At 45.9% G+C, this 25,536-nt stretch overlaps 1 protein-coding gene across 1 annotated transcript; it reads left to right on the plus strand.

Annotated features, from left to right (window-relative positions):
* The first annotated feature begins 602 nt into the window (after window positions 1-602).
* Window positions 603-16,808, plus strand: LOC115391770 (aminopeptidase Ey-like). Its single transcript, XM_030096115.1, has 21 exons — window positions 603-1,005; window positions 2,482-2,788; window positions 3,436-3,599; window positions 3,713-3,849; window positions 3,938-4,064; window positions 5,984-6,138; window positions 6,501-6,614; window positions 6,785-6,928; window positions 8,570-8,635; window positions 8,713-8,778; window positions 9,480-9,652; window positions 10,526-10,602; window positions 13,404-13,537; window positions 13,880-13,935; window positions 14,761-14,908; window positions 14,993-15,084; window positions 15,166-15,273; window positions 15,585-15,752; window positions 15,839-15,979; window positions 16,060-16,141; window positions 16,404-16,808. Exons 1-21 carry the CDS (start codon window positions 603-605, stop codon window positions 16,569-16,571), a joined length of 3,030 nt encoding a protein of 1,009 aa, XP_029951975.1. The 3' UTR covers window positions 16,572-16,808.
* The last annotated feature ends 8,728 nt before the right edge of the window (window positions 16,809-25,536 follow it).

The following is a 25,536-nucleotide window of genomic DNA, read 5'->3' on the forward strand; positions in this document are numbered from 1 at the left end:
CAGAAGACAAGTGTACCCCCATGTCTGTGGTGTTCATCCAGTTTACAATTATTTGAATGATATTACTTCAGTAATGATGGAAAATGATAGGAACAAACTAATAAAAATAAATTACAATAAAACTCTATATTCTGTAACTTTTTATAATTGAATATTTGATGTAAAAAATTGAAATAAGAAAAAATAAGAAAAGTACAGAGAGGTTTGTAATGCATTGAAATGTAAAATATCTAATACTTTACATTCTAATGAAAAAAAAAATATTGAAAACTGCAGTAGCGGAAAGAAAAGTTTATAAAACATATTTTAAATAGAATACAAGTCAATATAAACTTGAAGAGTAGCTAGGTTTAGGAAAAGGTGATCATGTAATAAAGCAGTTGTAAACCAGAATGACTCAGTTTGAGAGTGTGTGTGTGTGTGTGTGTGTGTGTGTGTGTGTGTGTGTGTGTGTGTGTGTGTGTGTGTGTGTGTGTGTCCTCTGAGCCTTCCTAAAGTTAATGAGTAGCAGTGAGTGGGCGGAGTCACACCACCTGTGGCTTCATATACTGCAGCCTCACCTGCAGCGCTGCATCCCATCCAGTCACGGGCAGATTGGCATCATGGGTAAGCAAGGCTTCTACGTCAGCAAGGCATTGGCCGTCGTGTTCATCGTGCTGGGGTTGGGGGCCTTGGCCACCATCATCGCCCTGTCGGTGGTCTACGCTCAGGAAATGAACAGGAACACGAATGGAGGGACGAATGGAGGGACGGGGACCACCACCACCACCAAGCCCCCCGTCACCAGCAACCGCCCCGTCACCACCAATCCCCCCGTCACCAGCAACCGCCCCGTCACCACCAATCCCCCCGTCACCAGCAACCGCCCCGTCACCACGGCGGCCCCCTCCAACGAACCCTGGGACCAGTACCGACTGCCCAAGAGCCTGGAGCCCACCCACTACAGCGTGACCCTGCACCCCCGGCTCAAAGCACAGGAGGGAACTGGGCTCTACATCTTCACAGGTGAGGACCGCCGTCATGGCGTGCATCTTTAAACATCACTCAGACTGGCTCTGGGCTAAGCTCAGACCATCTGAAGGTTGCAGGTTTGATTCCCAAACTAACCCCAATGTGTCCCTGAGCAAAACACGGAACCTAAACTGCTTCCATCGATGGACTGAGCGCCTTGCATGGCTGCCGCCTCCGTGTGTGTGTGTGTGTGTGTGTGTGTGTGTGTGTGTGTGTGTGTGTGTGTGTGTGTGTGTGTGTGTGTGTGTGTGTGTGTGTGTGGATGAATGAGTGCATTGCTTAAGCGATGGAAATCCATTTACAGCTTCCGAGGTAAAACTGATTGATTCGGACTCTTTTCTGTCAGGCTTTGAACTGGGTTTTAAAACCTACAATGTCTAAATGATCCTCAAAGTTCATGCAATTTTCTTTTGATTTTTAATATATTTAAATAAAAATTGACTTTATCAGGCCTGAAATGATCTTTGCTGTCAGATGTAGCCACAGACATAACTCAGAATCATTTAAATAAAATATTGATTCAAAACAATGTTTCTTTTGAAAGTCTTTCAGGACAAATAAATAAAAATAATATGACATGATTTTCTGAGGAACTGATTAAATCCAGCTTTGTTTCCCGTTCATCCCGATGAGATCAGACTGGGATTAATTAACAGTAAAACACTGCAAACCAGCAGTCAGCTGAAAAAATCCCAAGAAAAGAATAAAAACTGGACACTTTCATGAGTTCAGGGACATCCTGACGTCCCCAACAAGACTTGAAAAGTGGTCTGAAGCAGTTTCTGACTGTTGTTCCGTTCTCTGGGATTTAGGATGGATCGGTAGGAACTGGTTTTGCACTGGTTTTTTAAAGCAGTTTAAGATTCTTAATCTTACTTGGCCATTTGTTTGTTTCTGATACATTTTGAAACAGTTCTGAATAATATTTTTTATCCCTTACTTCAGACTGACTTCTGTCTGCTTGGCACTGCTTTGGACCCAGTTTGGACCCATTGTTGATTGTGTAGACCGGCTTATGATTGGAGTTGTTCCCAAACCACAGGGTCCAGACTCATTACTGCTCATCAGTATGGCATGTGGCAACAGGAAACAGACAATGCTAAAAGAACAACCGTTCTCATCCAAAATTTTTGTCTCGCAAATCCTGCAAAGTCCTGGAAGTTAAGTGGTCTGAAGCCTCTTTTTCAGTAGACTGGCTTGACCAGCACATCCCACACATCAGTCATGCGGGAAACAAAAGTTATCTGACTAACTTCCACAGATCAATGCCGGGTACGTCTGAAGAACGCCTGTAGCTGGTTCAGAGCAGCCTCCACTTCACCTGGGACATCCAGGATTAGTTTAACAACAGGAGGAACCTGCAGCAGAACCCTGTGGTTCCTCGGCCCTGACGGCAGCTGGTTCTGTGCATGTGAGCCTGGTCTGGTGGGGGCGCTCGCCGTGTTGACTCTCTCTCTCCTGGCGTTTCAGGTGAATCCTCCGTGGACTTCCATTGCAAAGAGGAGACCGACCTCATCCTCATCCACTCCAACAAGCTGAACTACACCAGCAAGGCGGGCGGAGAGTGGGCGGAGCTCACCGTGGTGTCCGGCGCAGACACGGCTCCCACCATCACTGAGTCAAGGCTGCAGACCGAGACCCAGTACCTGGTCCTGACTCTGGACAGGAAACTAACCAAAAACGCCGAATACCGCTTGACCACCACATTCACAGGAGAGCTGGCCGATGACCTGGGGGGCTTCTACAGGAGCGAGTACGTTGAGAATGGACAGAAAAAGTAAGTGAACAATAATACTCTTTTAGAAAAACCTACTGAAACCTGTGTTTCACTTCTTTTAGCTTTGATGTTAGCTTGATCCATCTTTAATCTGGTATCTACTCAAAAAGACTATCCAAATGTTATCAGGTCAAGTCAGTTGATTAGATATGAGGGAGGAGACTTCGTAGAAACCAACAGTGTAATAAATACAGCTTTTCAAAATGTAATCAAACTAATGACAAGATAACTTGTCATTGCCACGATAACGCAGCAGAAGTAATTATACTTTTCATAATCCTGAACAAAAACCGCACAAAGATCATCTTTTATTCAAGTGGAAGGTTGTCTAATTCATACATTAATGATTGTGGAATGAATCTAACAAACAACAAATAATGTCATAATTTATTACACTTTTATTACTAAGCATGCTCAATAGCACTTTGGTTTTTTTTTTTAAGAATAACTTCACTACTAACCTTTAGCTACTTGCAAACTCTGATTACTGGTGCATCTCTAGTCATCGTGCCATTGGCTTCATTAGGTTTAGAAAGGCCAGACTCCTCAGGTTATTGCCCGTTCTGCCACCCGGTCATTTTGTTGAGCGTAAAGTTGTCTCTCTGTCGCCTGGTTTCTGCCTCTCTGACGTTTCCGATCCCCGTCAGGGTCATAGCCACCACTCAGATGCAGCCGACGGACGCCAGGAAGGCGTTTCCCTGCTTCGACGAGCCGGCCTTGAAAGCCACATTTGACATCACTCTGATCCACGACGCTGGGACCGTGGCTCTGTCCAACGGCAAGGAGATCTGTGAGTTCCCGGATCGGGGTCGTCCCCTTCAGCTTCTGTGAGGTTGAGCTAACTCCGTGAACCTGACTGAGAACGCCGACACTGAGCAGCGAAGTTTGAGGTTTGTCTGACGAGTTGGTTTTCTTGTTCTCCAGCATCCTCTCCTGAAACCATCGAGGGCAACAGCGTGATGAGGACGGTTTTCGAGCGGACTCCGAAGATGTCCACGTACCTGCTGGCCTTCATCGTCAGTGAGTTCGGAAACATCACCGACACCGTGGACGACGTTACGGTAATTCAGAGCTCGGTCCGATTGAGAGACGGCCCCCCTTCCAGCGGAGGCAGCCGTCGCTCATCGCCTGGTTTATGTCTGTTTTCAGATCAAGATCTACGCCCGCAAACCGGCGATTGACGCTGGTCAGGGAGACTACGCCCTGAAAATAACTGGACCCATCCTGAAGTTCTTTGAGAATTATTACAACTCCAGCTACCCTCTGCCCAAATCTGGTGAGTCCAGCTCACGACTTATTTACACTTCGATCAGTTTTCGCTGTCTTCTTGTTGGAAGTTTAGCCCGTCTGAGTTCCTCCAGCTTTTATTCTGCTTGGTTGATCTGCCTGTTTAAGTTCAGTGTGAAAATGCAAAGCAGAGGCGCTCCGTCCGAATCAGGTGATCGTATCTCAGAGTCCGAGGGCCCCTTTACCCCACCAGGTGGGCGTCCGTTTACATGACACTGAAAACGCAACTTTCTGAAAACAGTGCCGACTCTGTCTCCATGGAAATGGGGGAAAAAAACATTTTCTAGAAACGCTCCGGCTCCGTGTAGATGGCTGAAGTGCTGGTCCTGGTCCTGGTCCTGGTCCTGCATTCCATGCCTGTAGCAAACAGTAGTTCTGCACATGCTCAGTAGTGCTCAGGACAATAAGAACTGAGGTTTCTTCAGAGCGTCATGAGACATGAGACGGATCCTCAGCCCTCATCACTTCATGCTCGCTGTGCTCGCCTTGTCTTTATGGTTCTCTCCAATCTGTGCTTTTATGGACTGAAGGGTCCGATAAAGAGCCATAAAAATCACACTGCGCTCCACACTGTTCCACTCAGCGGAAGCGTTGTGTTTTTCCCCACATAACAGATCAAAGATTAACCCGCCGTGCTCCTCGGTTGTTCTGCTGTCGGCCTCCTGTTCCTCCAGCTGGAACTCCACTCTGGTTTTCACTGAGAGTCTGCTCAGATTTCAAAGCTGGATGAAGGCTGGTCGCTGTGAAAGTTCCAAACTTCTGTCCGGAGCGATCATACCGAACAAGCCCTCTCATTCAGTGAGGCTTTGAAACGTCCCGGGACTTTGGAATTGACTCAGTGCCATTTCTGTCTGGATATCTAAAAGCTATTTGCCTCAATCAGGCTTTAATCTCGGCGGAGGAGTCAGGTAGTTTTCCGGTTTACGATGGGTGTGAGTCGTGGGAATGCTGACGTTTGGAATTCAAGGATCACTCCATCCTGTCCTCACTTTATGGTGAAAATGTACTTTTTATTGTTGATGGGCATCGTTAAGAATTTATTGGTACCAACATTTCAATCACTGCTCCTTATCGATGTCGTATTTTAACAGAATTCCGTTCAATAAAACAATCTTTTGAGCAAATCACCTTTATCAGCTCTAATGTGGCGATGATTACACCGAACAACAAGTCCATGGATCATTTGGCACCGAAGAGAGAAGAAAAAGCTTTTAATTTGAAAGAGTACTTTCAAATTTCTTTTAATTCTGCAACCAGTTTTATTTTGAAAAACATTTCACTTCCATCTTTCCTGCCCTGAACTCCGTCAGTATGTTTTTTTTAAATACATCATTAAAGCCTTTGTTAAGATGTTTCAACAGACTGTCAGAAACACGATGTTGTTTAAAACTGGTCCTTTGCTAAATCATGGGCGGCGTTAAGAATCTCCACGTGATCCAGATGGTGGCGTGGTAAATGTCCACTTTGTTGGGGTTAAACTCAAGGCGATGCTCGGGGGGGCGGGGCAGCAAGTTGTGGCCATTCTTTGGACCTCCTCCGACAGCCTGGACCACACCGTGCAGGAAGCTAGCTTGTTGCTCGCAGCTGGCTCAGATTCACGTCACCGTCCATCTTTGAGCTCCACCTGCTCACTGTGACGAGATTCAACCGATCCTCCGACGCCCCCTGGTGTTGAGGAGGTGAACGACTATCACAGAACATCCTGGAGGGACTGAGTGGAGGCGATTCAGAGGTTCTAGATCAGCCTTACCGTCTCACCCGAGCAGCAGCTGCATATTGACACATTCAAAACCCTTCAGAACCTTTCACCTCGTTAAGATAGCGCAGCACTTGAAAACTTGAAAACGATTTCCAGAGTGTGACTGGAGTATTTTAAGGTGTGGTTTTTTTACTTGTGTCTGGGTGCAGACCAGATCGCTCTGCCGGACTTCAACGCCGGCGCCATGGAGAACTGGGGTCTGATCACCTACAGAGAGACGGCGCTGCTCTACGACCCCGAGTTCTCGTCCAACAGCAACAAGGAGCGCATCGCGACCATCATCGCCCACGAGCTGGCCCACATGGTGAGGGTTGAACCCCGGCAGCTGGTCTCACAATCCACCGGAGTCACATCAGGGCAGACCAAAAGCATCCCTGACGTGTCCAGCAGAACCAAACAGGAAGTAGATTATCATGGAGTGAAAATCTGGAGACAGTTGTTTCAATATGGAAGAGAAGAAGTTCAGGTCAGGATTTGAGTCCCTGGAAACACGATGGAATCGGCTCAGGGTTAAGTTTAGGTTTTACTTTATTAGTCCAACAGCTGAGAAATTCCAGGATTTTCTTCAGCTGTTCAAGCAAAGTGTTGAGTCTGGTCGTTAGGGCGAGGTGAAGCCGGCCTCTTCCAACTCTTCCTGTTGCTTGACGTGTCCTTTGACCCCTGCAGTGGTTCGGTAACCTGGTGACCCTCCGATGGTGGAACGACTTGTGGCTGAACGAAGGCTTCGCGTCTTACGTGGAGTATTTGGGAGCAGACAACGCCGAACCCGACTGGGGCCTGGTGAGACTTCCTGCTAGCGGCTAATGTTAGCGGGACAGATGAGGGACTATAATGGCTGTCTCTGTCCTGCTGGCAGCCAGTAATGAAGAAGTGAATGTAAACTTTACTTCACTGCTGGAACAAGAACCCTGGAACATAAAGCCGGTCTGAGTGTCTTCGTCTGTTTGCAGAAAGACCTCATCGTGCTGAACGACATTCACCGCGTGTTCGCCGTGGACGCCCTGGCCTCGTCTCATCCCCTGTCATCCCCAGAGGACGCCATCCAGAAACCAGCACAGATCAGCGAGCTGTTCGACGCCATCTCCTACAGCAAGGTGAGAACGCCAAGCGCCAAAGAAACCGGCAGTTCGTCACACGAGGCGTGAAGCGACACCCGACCGTCAGCTGCAGTCTGTCTGTGTGACGCGACATCGTGACCACAACGTGAAAGAGGCGGCAAAGAAACAGCAGGACCACCAAGAAAAACACAAAACCATGAAAAACAAAACACACAAAGTTAAACTCAACAAGAGAAGCTCATGAGACACTGAAAGAATCTGCAATGAAACCACACACACACACACACACACACACACACACACACACACACACACACATACAGTCTCGTATTTCTATCCTTGTGGGGACCTTCCATTGACTCCCATTCATGTCTAGCCCCTAACCCTAACCCTAACCCTAACCCTAACCCACACCACAACAAAGCCTAACCCTAAAGAAATGTTTTTGCACTTTTACTTTTTTCAGTAACAACAACATGGTCAAGAAAACACTGTTTCTCCTACTTAGGACCGGAAAAAGGTCCCCACAAGGCACGTCGTTCCACGTTTTGCTATCCATGTGGGGACATTTGGCCCCAACAAGGATAGAAATACGAGAACACACACACACACACAGTTTTGTATTTCTATCCTTGTGAGGACACTCATTGACATAATGCATTTACTAGCCCCTGACCCTGACCCTTACCCTGACCCTAACCCAGACCACCACACAGCCGAACCCTAAAGAAATGTTTTGACCTTTTACTGTTTTCAGTAACAACAACATGGTCAAGAAAACACTGTTTCCCTCATTAGGACCGGAAAAAGGTCCCACAAGGCACATCGGGCAGGTTTTCCTATCCTTGTGGGGACATTTGGTCCTCACAAGTATAGAAAAACGCGCGCGCGCACACACACACTGAACATTAACAGTGGAGAACATGGAAGTTCATACGAACAGAACACCAAGATCAGCGCAGTCATCAAAAGAAGTTTTTTCAACCTGAGGACCGTGGCCAAAATTAAAGCGTACCTTCCCCAGGCAGGGTCAGAGCAGCCATGCTCGCCTTTGTCACCTCTCACTTGGATTATTGCAATAGTCTTTACACCGGTATTGATAAAACCCAACTTCACCGACTGCAGCTCGTCCAGAACTCCGCCGCTCGACTCCTCACCTCCACCAGAAAACACGCTCACATCACCCCGGTTCTCGCTTCCCTTCACCGGCTCCCCGTCCGCTACCGCATTGATTTCAAAATCCTCTAAACAGTTTTTAAATCACTTCACCATCTTGCCCCACCTTACCTGGCCGATCTTCTCCGCCCCCTCAACTCTTCCAGAGCGTTACGGTCGGCTGACCAACGCCGTCTCGCCGTTCCCGGGTCCAGGTTAAAAACCCTAGGTTAACCCCCCCCCACATCCGAGCAGCCGAGTCCGTGGGAATTTTTAAATCGCTGCTGAAGACCCACCTCTTTGCTTTGACCTTCAGCTAGGATGTGTTTTAATGATTGTGTATTAATTTTTGTCTTTTCACCTTTTATGATTGCTTTTATTGTCTGCACTTGTGTGAAGCACTTTGGCACGGCTATGCCGTTTGTAAATGTGCTATATAAATAAATTTGACTTGACATTTTTGAAAGAAAAGCTTGAATTTGACAGTAATGTGTCTTCTGTAATGTGTCTTTGTGCCCACAGGGGGCGTCGGTCCTCAGGATGCTGTCGGACTTCTTGACTGAGCCTGTTTTCCTCAAGGGGCTGCAGGTGAGGCCGACAGCGGCAGTGAGAGGCGGTTCAGGAGAGTCTGAGTGCGTTAACCGTCTCTCTTCTCTGTTCTGCAGACGTACCTACAACAATTTGCGTTCGGGAACACCGTCTACACCGACCTGTGGAACCACCTGGAGCAGGTACGACGGCGTCTCTGCAGAGCTCAGGCCTCCGTCAGCACCTCCTGCCAGCACAAGACCACCACGAACAAACACAATGCCACTACAAGAAACACAAATGGGGGGAAAAGTGCATTATATCTCAAATACACACAAAAAAATGACAAGTAGCACACACAACATGAGACACAACAAGATCACAAGTACCAACAAAATGATGAAAAGCATCCAAAGTATTGATTGAAAGACATAAACCACAAATAATGTGACACAAAATGACAGAAACACCTCTGAGTAACAGAACGTGACTCCAAAGAGACGAGACGCCACAATGACGAGACTCAAAATGGAAGACATGTGAAAACGACCAGCAGCACATACAGCAACATACAAAGAGACACAGCAACCAACAAACAAACACAAAATGGCCAAAAACATCCAAAGTCACTCCAAGGGACACAACACAACTCGTCTGTAACACACAAAGATCACAACGTGACTCAACAGCCCAAGAATGACCAAAAACACAAAGAGAAACACTCCTTCACGCAGCAACCGGACTGCAGCCGCTGACAGCAGACAAGAAATGCTTCATGAACACAAAATGACGACAGAAGAAATGAAGGAACGAGAGGACGTTCTGTCTGTGTGATGGTTTGTGTGTGTGTGTGTGTGTGTGTGTGTGTGTGTGTGTGTGTGTGTGTGTGTGTGTGTGTGTGTAGGCCGTGCAGGACCTTGAGTTCAACCTCCCGTTCAACGTCACGGACATCATGAACACCTGGGTGCTGCAGATGGGATTCCCCGTGGTCACCGTCGACACCACGACCGGCATCGTGACCCAGAAGCATTTCCTGCTCAACCCCGACTCTGAAATTACCACTGAGTCCCCCTTCGAGTATGAAAACACACACACACACACACACATGCTACACTACAAACAATTTTTGGTCAGCTGAGCTGATTCCCTGAGATTTCTGAGGGTTTGATGGAGGAACCCAGAGAACCAAGACGGGTTCTAATCTGGGGATCCTCTTGTCAAGGGCAATGATCAAACTTTCTGTTTTTCCTTTTAATTTATCTGCAGGTAGTTTGAGGAGAGTCTGTCTCACATTCCAGGAGCACAGATAAAAAATGAAACTTGGAATCAATTAAAGAACAACACAGCTGCATGTCGTCAGCGACACATCTTTAAAAACTGCCTATCAGCTGACCAAGAGGCAACAAGGGCACCCAGAAAAGCACGGGGCCCAAAACAGAACCTTGAGCAACTCCACAAGTCAGGAGATCCACTAGAGGCCAGACCCTGAGAACCCCATCCCAGGTTCAGGCTGCTCAGCCGGTACAGAGCGGTCTGCAGCTCCCAGTCCAGTCAGACCAGGACTGCAGCGAGCGGAGTGTCTCTGGAAACTCTCAACAGAGCGGCGTCAGTGCAGTGAATCCTTCCAAACCCTGAAACCCTGATTGGTGATTGTCTTATAGATTGTGCTGCTGCAGAAATGAAGTTAACTGGTTAGCCACCACTTCAGGATCCCAGGATTTTTTATACTAACAGAAGTTTTGATGTGGGCCTGTAGTTTTTAGGCTCTCCAGCATCACAGTTTGGGTTTTTAAGAATAATGTGACATGATGCAACATGGCGTGACAAGACGTGACAAGACGTGACATGGAATGACATGATGTGCCGTTACGTGATTTGATGTGATGTGATGTGATTTGATGTGATTTCATAGCATTGCAAATCACGCTGAACCAAATGTCTCTGCTGCAGGTACAAGTGGATCGTTCCCATCAAGTGGCAGAAGAACGGAGCCGAACAGCCGATGGAGTGGTTGAGAGAAGAATCAGGTACAGAAGTTATAATGAAAGCATATTTAAAACTCTTTTACACAACACTGACATACATTTGTGGGTACGAGACAACCAAACAGAGGGCAACAGTGGACCCCACAAGGTTAAGCCTTCACACTTCATCTTTTTCTGTCTTGGTGTCTTGAGTTTTAAAGGTGCATTAAGCAGTTTTACAACCTTAAAAATACTTATTTTCCACCATAAATATGCTACACATTTTTAATGATGTGTACAATGTGCCCTGACATATTCATTACCAGAACCTCTAACAGGCTAAACTGTCACTTGAAAGTCACAGTGCCGGTCCGGCTCCAGAGTTTTTTTGAGGAGAATTTGAAAGGAATGATGTAATGCGCGCTCCGGCTCCTTGAGTTTCGTTTTGTCCGCCATTACTCCGCCAGATGCTTAGTGAGCAACAACTGAGCAGGATCGTCCAGAAAGTCAGAACAGACTGGCTTCTAGCACTGCCACAGCTCCACACAGACTCCACCAGGGAGAAGACACTGACATCTTACTGGAGCGCTGCTAAACGAGCGAGGAAGGAGTCCCCCTCCTCCGTGCACGGAAGCCACAGGACAAGTTTTTCACTAAGCTGCATTACGCCCAAGGCCTGCAGGGGGCGCTGTTTCACATAAAACGTGCAAACTCCTTAATGCACCTTTAAGTTCAAACAGAACTGAAAATAAAGACGCAAAAACTCAATTTTTGATCTTCTGATCGAAATCCTGTGGCTACCAAACCAGACCCCCTCCAGACCCTGGCTCTGCCGAAGAATTCTGTCCATAAAAATGAAGAACAGAACCGGTGACAAAGTTCAGTCCTGCCAGAGTCCAACATGCACCGGGAACAGGTCCGACTTAGTGCCGGCAATGCGCACCAGACTGCTGCTTCAGTTATACACAGACTGGACGGCCCTCAACATGGGGCCCCGGACTTTGTACTCCCAAAGAAGCCCCCACAGGACACCCCGAGGGACGCAGTGGAATGCCTTCTCCAAATTCACAAAACACATGTGAACTGGTCGGGCGAACTCCCACAAGCCCTTGAGAACCCTATGGAGGGTCTAGAGCTGGTCCAGTCCTCCACGACCAGGACGAAAACCGCATTGTCCTTCCTGGATCCGAGGTTTGACTACAGGTCGAATCCTCCTCTCCAGTACGCTGGAACAGACTTTCCCAGGGAGGCTGAGGAGTGTGAACCCCCTATAGTTGGAGCACACCCTCCGGTTCCCCTTTTTAAACAGAGGGACCACCACCCCGGTCTGCCAGTCCAGAGGCCCTGTCCCTGACCGCCATGCAATGTTGCAGAGACGTGCTAACCAAGACAGTCCTGCACATCCAGAGACTCACCCCCGATGCACACTGGATGCGGTCCGGCTCCGGTCCGGCTCCGGAGCCTCTGTGGAGCTCCGGTCTCTTTCCGCAAGGATCCTATTTTTCCGGACGCTGCAGCCCTACCGTGTCAATTCAGACAGAAGCAAGTCAGGTGCCAAAAGGAAACGCAATACGTGTTCCAAAATAAGTGACTTCAAAATAAAACCTGTGTCGTATTTTTGCCTTAATATTCTATTTTTTTACTTCTTCTGGTAGAATACAGAACAAACAACATGATGTAGTCATTATACGCTTTAGAAGAATGAAGGGTTTTGTACTTCGTCACTGCAGGAAAGTGAAATGACCCCAAAATGGCTCAAAACAGCTCTATAACTGGAGCTGCTCTGTGTTGCCAGATTGGGCGGGTTTCTGCCAAATCACGCGTCTTTTTAGAACACGTCGGATGGGTTGATGAAATGATTATGTGTTTAAGACAAGTTCTTTATCATACAAATACGGTTTTAACGTGCATTTTCAACCGAGACGCGGTTTGGGCTGCTTTCTGTTGAGTAAAATGGGTTTCATATTGTTTACGAGGGATAGTGACAGATCTGGCAACCTTCTCCAGCGGACTGCAGAGACACCGCAGGCGGTGTGAACCACAGTGCTGCGGTATACCGGACCGGAGACGAACCGCATCCAGTGTGCATCGGCCGTGAAGGTACTCAGAGTGGACCTCGTCCACCCCCGGTGCCTTGAGACCGAGGAGCTGACCAACCACCTCGGAGACCTCAGCTTGGGTGATGGACGAGTCCACCTCTGAGACCTCGGCCTCTGCTTCCTCCACAGAAGACGTGGCGATAGGATTGAGAAGGTTCTTGAAGTCTTCGTTCCACCGTCTGATAATCTCCCCCGTTGAGGGCAGCAGCTCCCCTCCTCCACTGTAAACAGTGTTGCCAGACATCAGGCCCACGTCGCCTCTTTGGGCTGAGCCCGGCCGGGACCCGTGGGCAAAGGCCCGGCCACCCGGCCTGGCTCCTGGGTGGGGCCCCGGCTACGCCATACCGGGCGACGTCACGGCCTTCGTTTTCTCCCTTCTCATCAGGGCTTTTGAACTGCTCTCATTCTTCACCCGTCACCCAGGACCTGTGTGCCATGGGAGACCCTACCAGGGGCTTAAAGCCCCCAGCAACATAGTTCCTGGGATCATGCAGGCTCTCAAACTCCCCCACCATGTTAAGGTGGCAGTTCTGGGGGGGAGATTTACTTGGTGTCTGATCTTTAAACATTTTATTGTGTCTTATCTCCTGCTGTCTAATCTAAACCGTCCTGATATCAGTATGCAAACAGCTGGTTTACTGGTCAGGGAAAGTGATGCAGCCTAGAGGCCGACGGGTTCACAGCAGGGAGTGAAACCTCAGAACCAGAGCGAAGCAGTCCAGATGAAGCCTCCTGAATAACGGGCCTCCTCTCGTTTCCCCACAGAAACCAAACCAGAGATGAAGCTTGGCGGGAGTGACTGGGTGCTGCTGAACCTCAACATGTCGGGTTACTACCGAGTGAACTACGATGACGGGAACTGGGACCGCCTGCTGAACACCCTCAGCAACAATCACGAGGTAAAAGCAGCTGAACTGCCCGACAATCACGACTGAGGATGCTGAGATCATGTCGATTAAGCTAAGGGGCCGTTTACATGGCAACAATTTCAAGTGAAAACACAAAACTTTGGGGGGTTCTTGGGTGTCTGTTTACATGGCGATGGCGTCTGGAGCGTGTGCATGTGCGCACTTAAGTAAATGTGTAAAAAGTTTAATTATTTCAGCCCAGGGCAAATTATTATGATCAAAGTTTGGCCATTCCTCATGAACAACATGGCTGATCCCAGGCGCTGATCCGTGTGTGTGTGTGTGTGTGTGTGTGTGTGTGTGTGTGTGTGTGTGTTTTCTTACTTTCCAAAGGCCATTCCTGTGATCAACAGAGCTCAATTAGTGGACGACGCCTTCAACCTGGCCAGGTGAGTCATGACGAGTCGAGAGGAGCACAAATTCATCCCTGCTGCTGCAGCTAGCAGCTAGCCTGCTGCGCATCAGCACCACGGCCTGGTACCAGTCCACAGATTCTCCTGGTCCTGGTCCTGGTACCGGTCCACAGATTCTCCTGGTCCTGGTCCTGGTACCGGTCCACAGATTCTCCTGGTCCTGGTCCTGGTACCGGTCCATAGATTCTCCTGGACTTGGTAGTTTTAGAGTTAACAGTCACCATAATAACAATCCAACTTGCTCATTTTTTACTGCGTTTTGTTCTCCGTGTTCTCCCACTGTTCATGTTTAGAGTAGAGAACGGCAGGTAACAGCACCCACTTGTGGCCCAACATGAAAGTGGCATTGTTTTCAAAATGAAACTTTTGTGAAACGGAAACGCAAACAGTGTGGTTTCACCTGAAACATCGTCAGGTAAACGAGGCCAAAAAAAATCATAAAAGGCAAGAAACAACCGCAAAGAAACATAAAATGACCACAAAGCAAGAAACAACGCCGACAAAAGGCAAATCAACCAAAAGCCAATCAAAAAGAAAAGCCCTTCATGAGACTTCAAACTACCTCAGAGGTGTTAGAATCCGGTTTGCGGCTCCGTCCGTGGTCAGCCCTCCCCAAAAGAGATACGGAATAACTTTAATACTGGACAGTACTGGAGAATCTCAGGGTCGGGGCATTTTTAAGGTCCGTTAGGTTTGTGTAGATGTACAGTATGCAGCTGTGACGGCCTGTTTCTCCTGAGCATGACCAAAGATGTGGAAACGCTGGACGTCCTGTTCACCTCCACGCTCTCCTCCCCGCAGAGCAAAGATCATCCCCACGGTCCGAGCCCTCAGCACCACCAAGTACCTGACAGGAGAGATGGCGTACATGCCATGGAAGTCGGCCATCAACAACCTGGAGTTCTTCTTCCTCATGTTCGATCGCTCGGAGGTCTTCGGCCCGATGCAGGTACGCCTCCGTCAGCCTGCAGGAGAACATCGGGGAACCACTTCAACTATCGCGGTGCTCACGTTTAATACCATTTCTTTTCAGAAATACCTGCAGAGACAGGTCCAAAATCTATTCACACACTACAACAACGCCACTGCTGGCTACACAGCAGACGCTGTTGGACACCAGAACCAGTGAGTACACACCAGCAACATGTCACATGATGGTTCCAGAGCTCAGGAATCCTGTACAAACACTCGTCTTCCTTCTTCCAGGTACACCCAGGTCAACGCCTTCAGCCTGGCCTGCAGGACCGGTCTGACCGAGTGCCAAAACCTCGCCAGCACATTGTTCAAAGACTGGATGGCCACCGGCGTTAACAAGTGAGGCAGGATGCTCCGTTGTGAGGGTTCACCTGAGGGTCCTCCGGTCCAGGACCAAGTCTTAGCTCACATCTCTAGAAGAGGGAATAAACTTAGTATCAGGTCTTCAGGGGCCTGATTTCATTTTCTCACAAGTCTTCAGCGTAATCATCCAAATCCAGGATAGTACTGGTTTTCTGAAGGTGTTCTGAAGATCAAAAAAAAGTCATGCAGCATGAAAACACAAAGGCTGTCGTCTCCTTTCCCACCTCCGAGAGGGGGTGTGGCTTTCAGGGGTTTTAAAAAAAAACCTCTGTGTTGTGGTTCCGCAGAATCCGTCCCAACCTGCGCACCACTGTGTACTGCAACGCCATCGCGGCCGGAGGCGTCGACGTGTGGGACTTCGCTTGGGGGCAGTTCCAGAAGGCCACGATCGCCACTGAGGCAGAAAAGATCCGTTACGCGCTGACGTGCACCAAGGAGTCCTGGCTGCTCAACAGGTGAGCCTCGGTCGCTCCGGCGAACCGCGGCCGACTCCGACTGGGACCAACACCCACCCCCCCCTCGCTCTGCTCCACCCGTTCAGGTACCTGGAGTACACACTCAACCCCACCCTGATCCGCAAGCAAGATGCAACCTCAACCATCATCTACATCGCCGAAAACGTGGTCGGCCAGAACCTGGCGTGGGACTTCATCAGGGCTCGGTGGCCCTACATCTTCTCCCAGTGAGTCCAGGGTGGAAGGTGCAGCTCGGGACGCTTCACTCCGCCTCTGTTTGCGCTGACGGCTTTGTTTGAACCCACAGGTACGGAGGCGGGTCCTTCTCCTTCTCCAACCTCATCAACGGCGTCACCGAGCGCTTTTCTACCGAGTACGAGCTCCACCAGGTTAGACTTTCTCTTTCATTTTGTTTCTGCTTTTTTTCATCATAAATTTGTGAATCTGCTTTCAAAAGAGCATCTTTCTCCACTAACATCCATATCATAGAGCATCTTCCAGCACACAGGGTTCTGTCATGGTCCAGGTTTGGTAGACTAACATCGCCGTGAGGATGTGAGCCGTGCAGATCCCTGTTTGCAGTGCAGAGCTGCTGTAATGCTGTACGATCCTCATGACCACATGGCTCTTGTCTCGGTTTGTGTCTTGCAGCTGGAGCAGTTTAAGGCGGATCACGCTGAGGTGGGTTTCGGCTCCGGGACGCTGGCCTTGGAACAGTCCATCGAGAGAACCAAAGGAAACATCGAGTGGCTCAAGGAAAACAAGCAGACCGTCTTAGAATGGTTCCAAAAGGAAGTCTCTGCATCTCCCTCCTCATAGTTCTGACGCCAAACTGATTTTTCCCGCTGCTTAAGCTTTTATTATTATTTATCATCATTCTATGTCATTATTATTATTAAATATTGTGATCAGCTGTGAGAAAGAAATTCCATAAATTATTTTGTGCAGAGCTAAATTTTTCTCAGTGATGGCCTCTGAGGAAAACAACGCGTTATGAAACTTAATGTATATTTATCTTTAGATTATTTTGTGTTTACAGCAGATCAGCTGAATTCTTTCTATCGGCAACTGATCATTTTTGCTGTGCATGAATTTACTGCTGTGCTGACGGCTGGATCTCTTCAGGAACTCGTTAAATTTTAAATTAAGAAGGTTCTTTGATTACGCTAAAGCCTGAAGTTTGTAACATGGATCTGGTGTAAATTAAAGTTCTGCTTTTGGTTTTTAAATGATGGCAGTTTGAGGCGCTGAGGCTGAACTCTTTCTGATTCATTTCAACCACACTCCATTCTGAAGAAGAAAATAAAGCTTTTCTAACTGATCCACTGTCGTGTCGTCTTTGTGGGAATCTACTGCATCTCTGTCCTCACTGTCTGTAAAAGACTTCAGGGTATCAGAAGGATATTGTGCTAAACTGTGCTAGTGATGTATCTAAATGTATTATAAAGACTTGGATTTTTAGTGAATCCTGCTGCTGCTCAGCTAAACCTGCACTCAGGGCACTCAGAGGAGCTTCTGACACCACTTGATTTAATACATGGATCCAAGTAAAAAAATTGTAATTAGTTGATTTTGATAAACTTTCGAAGTTCCAAACCTATTTTTTTCCAAGTTATGAAAAAGTTGTTATGTTCTTAATTACATCAACTTAATTTTGCTTGCAGTTTGAACTCAAAATTCATTGTTGATGGGTTTAAAACAAAATTCAAGTTGTTACAACTTAACAAACTTGGCTTGATGATTTGATTTTGTCAACGTTGACTTCACAATTTTAAGTTCCCTCTCGCCACACAACATGCCTGGACCAGTTGGACGGCGGGTTAGCAGGATGAAAAACCTCGATACAGGCAACATTTCATGGTGACTAAAATTCATTCTTAGTAGGGTCAGGACACCACATCGGCATGGTTAGTGTTGGTCACAGCATAAAGGAAACAGGCTCTTTGAAGAATTTAACAATGATGACGGTAGTGCCGCAATGCATCATGGGAGTTTGTGTTGGAGCCAGGACTTCCGTCCCGCTGACTCCACCCGGTTCTTTTATTCTATGCTTGGTATAAAGAATGCCAAAACAACTGACTTCAGATTATTACCATTTATTTAAGTATAGCCAAATGTAATGTTCAGCGCTGGACCTTACAGGGAACGATACAAAGTATTTCGCCCCGAAAGGATCCTGATTGTTGATGAATCAGAGTTTTTATTCCATGTTCTTCTGGGCTGGGCCTGCCCCGACAGATAGGTTGGACTTTGTTCGCAATTGGACAATTTGGTATTGATGTCAGCTGCCAACCAAGAGCTGACATCCTTATCCGGTATGTTTTGGAACACTAGTGAGTGTGTGTTGGTTTCTCCGGAACGTGTGGGTATGTTTACACCTTAGCAGAGCATCTTATAACCTTGGTGTACTTCTCTCAGGAAAGGCCTAATATACAGTTAATACAATTATTCCATAGTAGTAGTGCCAATTAAAGTATATCCCTAACAGTTCCCCCCTTTGATATGATTTCATCATATCACCAAAAAATGAACGTGTGTGATTGTGTGTGAGTGCGTATGTGTGTGTGAGTGGCAATGTGTATGCCGAGGTAGGTAAAATAGCCTGTCATCAATCCTCTATGACGTAGCCCCGCCCCCTCTCGGTACATTCCGATCTCAGACAGGATCCTTTACCATCCCAAGACATATGCGACTATGTGTAAGCGTGTTGAAAAGGCAGTTAAGAGCAGCAAGCGTTCTTCATTGCCGGACGCGTATGTAAATATGCATGTGTAGGGAAAGAAGATGAAAAGAGAAAAATTTAAAAGGATAAAAATAAGAAGGTAAAAACAAAAGAGAAAAAACAGCAAGCGTCCCTTCACTGATCTGGGCCTGTCTACCTCCGTACTGACGGAAAACCTTTCCTCAGGAGCTCTGAACCCTGAATTACCACAGATCACAGCTCCAGCAATTTGCACAATTTTGTTTATATGAAACAATAAGCATGCAAGCTATTTTCTAATGTTAATATATGAAATTAAAACTTATATTAAAGACTTTAATGCTAATCATTTTTAATCATTACAAGTGTCCAAAAATTATCTTAGTCTTAACATTATCATATGTAGTTTCCCAATCATTCCAAGTAAGATCTGTTCTCTAATAACTATGTGATTTGTATTGCTATTATTTACTGATTCTACCGATCCGGTGATTGATTTTTCCCATTTTATGATTATTATTTTTTTTCCTTTTTATGATTATTTTTAATTATTTTTTGTGTTGTTTTTCCAAGAAAACATAATATATCTAATATTGTAATTAATTTACGTTTTAAACCGTAACTCTAGCTTTATTTTAATTGTACATTTTTCTGATTTTCCTTTCTACTGTTTATATCCCTTTTGTAAATCAATATATGAATCACTGAATCAAACTTAATCGAGTTTGAAGGAAAGAAGACAGAAAAAAGAAAAAGAGAAAGTGTGTAACTGAATCAACCCATTTATTAATCAACCTATAAATCATCATAAAAATCATCCCAAAAAATTAATCATTCTAAAAATTAATTTAAAAATCATCCTAAAAGAAAAATACAATTTTACCCTAAAAATCATCCTAAATAATCAAGCTCAAAAAATCAAAGTTCCGAAGTTTCTACGTGTGTGCAGCGAGAATATATGTAGATATGTTTTAGCAGTAGCAACGCAACAAATGTTATACTCAATTGGGGAGGGGCGGGGAGGTGATCTTCATCAGACGGTGTCGTCCTCTTCATCCTCTTCATCCCGATATCGCCATGGATCCTCCAGTGGTCCACTTGGTCCTGGTCCAGGTCCTGGTCCTGGTCCAGGTAGTCGTCTTCTTCAATGTCAGGACCTCCGGGCTCAGAGGGAGACATCAGTGGGGCAATTTTTAGTCATTTGAAAAGGTGGTGGTGGATTTCGAGTGTAACTTTTAGTCAAGGCCGAATCGATGCATCTAATGCAGAGTGCTTTGGTATGAGGGACACAGCAGCACCTGCTGAGAGTCTCCACCACTGTAACTACAGTGAGCGGCTCCAACAGAGGGAGAATATATGATTTCTTCTTCCTAAAGGTTTTCTCCCCCCTTTGAGAATTATTAACGCCAGAGTGTTCAGCCAGTCGCTCTGACACTGAGCTCAGACCTTCGAAGGCCTTTGTGAGAAACTTATCAGGAGTTGTTTGGAAAACATGAGCAGCAGACTGTTCCAAACATGCTGCTCCTCCACCTTTTTCAGCCAATACAGAGTCCAATGTTCAAACTAGTCTCCCCTTAGATTATTCAGGCTCCAAATGTCATAATGTCATATTTTATTTGTTTGGTATTCTTCTCTCATGCTTCTGGGCCTCCCACCACAAAGTGAGTGTGACGGCCAGGATTGTGATAACCAGCAGGGTGATCAGGCCTGACTGAATATCACAACCCGATCTACACAACGGCTTATCAGACCTCCTGTGAGGCTTGTCCGTCCTCGTCCTCAGGGTCTCTGTCCAGGTCTTTCAGGTGTCGTCTGGTGTCAGTCAGTAGGTCAGTGAAGACACGTCGAGTCCTGTGCCATCAGTGACTCTGTTATCGTCAAGTCAGACTGGTCGGTCTCCTGGGTCACATGGTTTGTTGCAGCCTCTGTTGTTTCCTTGGGACCCGTCACCCACTGTCCCTGGTGGGGCTGGTTTTGGAGCTGGACCTCCTGATCCTGTGAAGATAGACCTTCCATGGTTCAGGTTAGAGTTTGATTTTAAACTGAGCTCCGGTTGATTTGATCACATCGTTGTCAGAATGTTCTCCATCACCAACAAGATCTGTTCTTTTCACTTAACTGAAATTGTTGCTCTGATTTTGTGGAGTTTTCATTAAAAATCATGCAGGATGGTTTTATCAGTAAGGCTGTCTTAATACTTCCTGTTTCTGCAGTCTGTCTTGGTAGCATGAGCTGCTGCTCACACCAGTGGCTGGATAGCCAGTAATGATTTAGAATCAAATTTTTACGTCTGATATCGTCCCCTGTAGACGCTCCTCTGTTTTTCTATATTTCTCCAAAAATGAGTTAAGTTGAAAGACCATATTAAGTATCAGTAAATTTTGTGTTCTTGTTCCAGTTTAGGCTGAATGTCGAGACGGTGAAGCTGATACTAGTTATGAAATCACAGCATGATCTGAGTGTGCTGTGTGTCTGAGTGCTGCTCTTTTCCTGATCCGACTGTCTGTCCCTGGTTGTGCTGCAGCTCTTTGAAGGTTTTTCATTGTTTTATTTCATGTTGTTAGTGATCAAGGTCTACTGGTGTTTCAGCTGTTAGTAATTTAGCTACTTGTCATTTATTTAGCAGTTTAATCTAAATATTTTAATTCATGTTACTACTTTAGAACAATTCATCAATTTTTATTCGCTGCATTTTTAAAAAAAAAAATCTATTTGTTTTTTTTTTGTTTTTTTGTTTTTTTACATTTATTTTTTTTTCTCCCAAATTAGTGTAGTATACTCACTCTATCATTTTTCATTTATCAGTTCAGTGAGCAAATAAGCCATCTCCTTAAGTTTATCTAAATCTTTACGACAAAACCCAAATGAATTGAAATGTTCTAAGATTCAAAAAAAATATACATGTCCACATTTTGATTTGTAGCTTCTTTCATTCTAATCATTACTTGAGGATCTTATTTCTCACTGTTATTTTTCCCCAGGCCTTTTGGGTAATTTTTAAGTTCTTTAAGTTGTTTTTTTTTTTTCTTTATTTAAATACTGTCCCAAGAGAGATCCGTTTACCTCTGATAACTTCTTTTAATGTATCCAGAGTATATTTGGTTAACTTCTCTTCAGACATTAATCTGGAGAAAGGTCTGTATTTCAGGTTTTATTTGTAGTATTGCTGTTTTAATGTAAGCTCGGATTCAGAATCCAAAACAGTTTTCTTAGGCAAGCTGGTGAATGATCAGAGAAGTTTCTGCTTTCTAAATTCCATCTTATAATCTTGTGTCCGTCATGCTGACAGAATAAAATAAATATCCTGCAGTCTGCTCTGTGGGGAGCGGAGTGTAAAGTCGTCTAATGGATCCAAGTTTTTCTATGACTGTTTGGTGTTCAGCGGAGAACAGTGACTGTGTCCATCATCAATAACGTCAGATCAGGTCTGATCACTTCTTCTGTGGTCAGAGTCGTGTGTGTTTGATATTCTTGCTGTGACTCGCTGGCGGTCATGTGGTTCATTCTGTTTTATCCCCGAGGCCGTGTTATCAGCTGCCTCAAAGCGAGTGTCAGTCTGATGGAGAAGGAGAACGCTCTTCAGCTTCCTTGTCTGGTAAAAGTGAAGCTCTTTGGCTTGTAATAAAACTTGTTACTGCATGGTTCGTGTGTGCGTAAGTTTCATGTCCGGTCGTTATATGAGTTGTTTTCTGAATGGAGTTTGCGATGGCATCACCCCCCTTACGCAGCTCGGTTGTCCTGCTTCAGGTCCAGGTGGAAAGGTTTGCTGTGATCCGGGTTTGCAAGTTCAGTGGCTAGAAGAAGTTTTTGTTTGATTTTGATGAAGGCCTTTTCTCCCTCCACGGCTCCCATTTCTTCTAAGCCTCGTGGAGAGGCGTCTCACCAGGATGTCTCAGCCTGTCCCACCATATCTCTGACCTCTGCCTGTGTGAGCTGAGCTGCTGTTCGTATCAGCTGATGGGATGTTTTGTCTCAGAGACGCCGCCTGATTCTACCATCAGGGAAAATAATGTCAGTGTGTTTTTCTTCAACAGATTATTTGTGCGTTCATGGTCGCTGTCACGACCTTCATCAGCAGATTTACAGGACAGTCGGAAATATTACAGCTGGTGTGTGTGTTGAGGGTGTGTGTGGCTGGTGTATTGTGCTGTATGGTGTTCCAGAGTGAGGGTAAGGTTAGTGAGGAGTCCAGTATTTTTCCAGTTTATGTTCAATTCTACAGCAGGGAATTATTTTGGGTTGGACACAGTCAGCTACTTCTCCCCCCTTGTAGGACCTCGGCACCCCAGGGCATCATGGGATGGTTTGGGGGCTGGTATGGGCTGGTTGTTGTGAAGGTTCCTGAGATTGATACCCCCCTTGTGTCGGTTGGGGGGTCAGGGGTCAGTTTTGTCACGGCCTGTATTATAGGAAAAGTTGTCCATAAGTAAAGTTTGGTATGATCTTTTCTCTCCATTGATGCAGTGGATCTGTGTGGTCTGAGTCTATTTTGATTTTCACTGCAGTTTGAGTTTGGCAACAGATTTATCTGATCGGTGAATAAAAACTTTTTCTACGGTTTTGGAAAGAGAAACACCTTAATTATTGACCTGGTGTCTGTTTCTAGATTTGCATATTGTGATAACTTTTGCAGTATTTCATTTCCCTTTATTTATTTATTTTATTTTTTTTTTTCCATTATACTTAGTTAGATTATTTCTATTTTCAAATTCTCTAAAACGACTTCTATGTGGCCACCAACTCTGTAAGGTCTGGTTAGAAATTTTGTTTTTATGTTACCTGTTGTTAATTATACAAATATTTAATCTTTGGCTTTTAAACAATCATTACCCGGTCTGCTCTCAGGACAGTTTTGTGTTCTTATTCATTCATTCTTATTTATTGTCACTCAAGGCCTGATGTCTGGTTTTAGAGTCTCTTTACTAAACAGTTAACCTACTGAGAGGTTTAAGCGAGTCATTTTAAATATTGGATCAATGCTCTCAAATCTGAAAACTTTAAAGTTATAGAATTTCACTGCCAACGTGAAAATTAAAATTACTTGATCTTCTCGAGGTGAGATCCAGTCCAAGCTTCCTGTATGGGTCAGTGTGAGTGTTTAAATGTTGCCACCTGGATGGTCACCACCTGTGTGTGTGTGTGTGTTCGCTCTCTCAAGGCCGGCTCGAGCATGTTTACTGCCAGCCGCCTGTCTGCTCTCTCTCTCTCTCTCTCTCTCTCTCTCAAAAAGAAAAGTCCCTTCTCTCTTTTTTCCTTTTTGATTTTCATCAGGTTTTGTATACTTAGTGGTTCTGGACGCGGCCATTCTCATGTTCCCAGCTCTCCCTCTGTCTGAGGCTGTTCTGCCCTTTCAGTCAAACGTTCTAACGCCGGTCCCCGATCTTTCTTGGTCAGTCTGGTGTTTCGTTTAAGATTAATTTTGAACATCAGGCCTCCCAGGCTGTCTGGCTGTTGTTCCTGCCAACACTTAAGAATTTTGTCTTTCATTCTGTCGCTCTTCTACACCTGTCGAGGTGAAGTAAATTACCAAGTTACACAATTTACGAGTTCTTTTGACCTAATTTTAATAGTCGCTTGGCTAAAAAAAAAAAAAAAAAAAATATATTTTATTTGTTTGATTATGATTATTTTAACCAGAATTTTACACTTTATCATTAACTTCTCTTTTATCTGAGCACCCTGTGCTCCAGAGCCGCATATACTGTATCTACAGGTTCTTCAGTTAGTTTGCACTCCGTCAATAACCTTTAAACCTAAGTTCTACACAAAAACATATTTAGGCAAGGATTGCCACACACACACTGAACTGCTTCCAGCAGTGGTTTTTGATTCAGAGGAGGTGAGAGACTCAAAAGCCAAGAGGTCACACGCCTTTCTGCGGCCGAGTGAATGTCAAGGTATGAGGATCGGTTCTCCCAGTATCCTCTTCGTCTAGGGAGGTGATAGACTCGCTACTAAGAGGGCAAACGGCACTGCGATCAAATGAGTGTCAAGGAGTGAGGTTCTGCTCTACCGATGTCCCCACGTCTGGGGAGGCGATAGACTCAAGCCAAGAGGTCAAGCGCCATACAGAAACCGAGTGAGTGTCAAAATAGGAGGTTCTGCTCTACCAGTGTCCCCTGGGCCTACTGCCACAGATTCAGTGAAAACACACACCACGCCGATAAAGGGTTCCACACACACTGCTCGTGTTGTCTGATGTGGTCTACAGTGGGGGACATGGGGTCCCGCTGTCCACCGCGCCGGGGAGGCAGAGGGCTCTGTTTCTACCCGGGTGTGACCCAGGCCCGAGTCGCCGGTTTGAGAGTATTTCCACTTTTAGTCCCGTAGAACTGGGAAATCTTGCTAACCTTCTCTCAACCCCTCTGGTCTCCCTTTTACAACAGACTCAGAGTCAGTGTCCTCTGGTAGCCGATTCAAATTATGCCCGTATTTATTGTTTTGCACTATCACCAACCACAATGTCCCCACAGAACTGTGCCTGGAGACCCCCGTGCAATCGGAGGGTTTAATTCACTTCAGAGCACAGGAACCACCCCACAGCTGATGTGAAAAACAATAAAGATGAAAATATGTCCCTGTGTCCTTATTTCCTCTTCACTTATTCTCTTAACTTCTTCTTTATTCTTCCTCTTTATTCTTCTTTATTCTTCTTCTCTATAGGCGGGTCCCTGACTCCCTTGGGTCCCCGACCCCACGTCCCAGGCCAGACGTCTTCGGTGATACGCACCGGCGGTCTCAGACCGACCTAGTCCCTGACTAGGGCTTTTCTAAAATTTGCAGGCGTGTAAAGTCCCAGGTCTACCTAGTCCCAGACTAGGATTTTCCAAGAATTTTCGGACACCCGTCGTTTTTACAGAGGGCCGATTCCCAGAATCATTTGAGTCCTTATGTTTTCCAATTAGAATTTAGATCGGACACTTATTAACTTTCCCTATGTGTGTTTTATGTGATTTATACATTACATGTGGCTATATAGAGAGAAAGGACTAAAAAGTCGTTGCTTACGAATATTAGGATTTTTCTTCCGGACCTCTGATCTCCGCCCAAACGACAAACAGACCGAAGTCCGGCAGAAACTTT

The sequence above is a fragment of the Salarias fasciatus genome, chromosome 7 (assembly GCF_902148845.1).
Source record: "Salarias fasciatus chromosome 7, fSalaFa1.1, whole genome shotgun sequence".
Classification (NCBI taxonomy): Eukaryota; Metazoa; Chordata; class Actinopteri; order Blenniiformes; family Blenniidae; genus Salarias; species Salarias fasciatus.

Excerpts from the sequence above, each read along its gene's own strand:
- LOC115391770 (XM_030096115.1), top strand. The coding sequence starts at position 603 with ATGGGTAAGCAAGGCTTCTACGTCAGCAAGGCATTGGCCGTCGTGTTC. Across the intron at positions 15,274-15,584 it reads ATGGCCACCGGCGTTAACAA|AATCCGTCCCAACCTGCGCA; the intron begins GTGAGGCAGGAT and ends GTGGTTCCGCAG. Across the intron at positions 15,980-16,059 it reads TGGCCCTACATCTTCTCCCA|GTACGGAGGCGGGTCCTTCT; the intron begins GTGAGTCCAGGG and ends TTGAACCCACAG.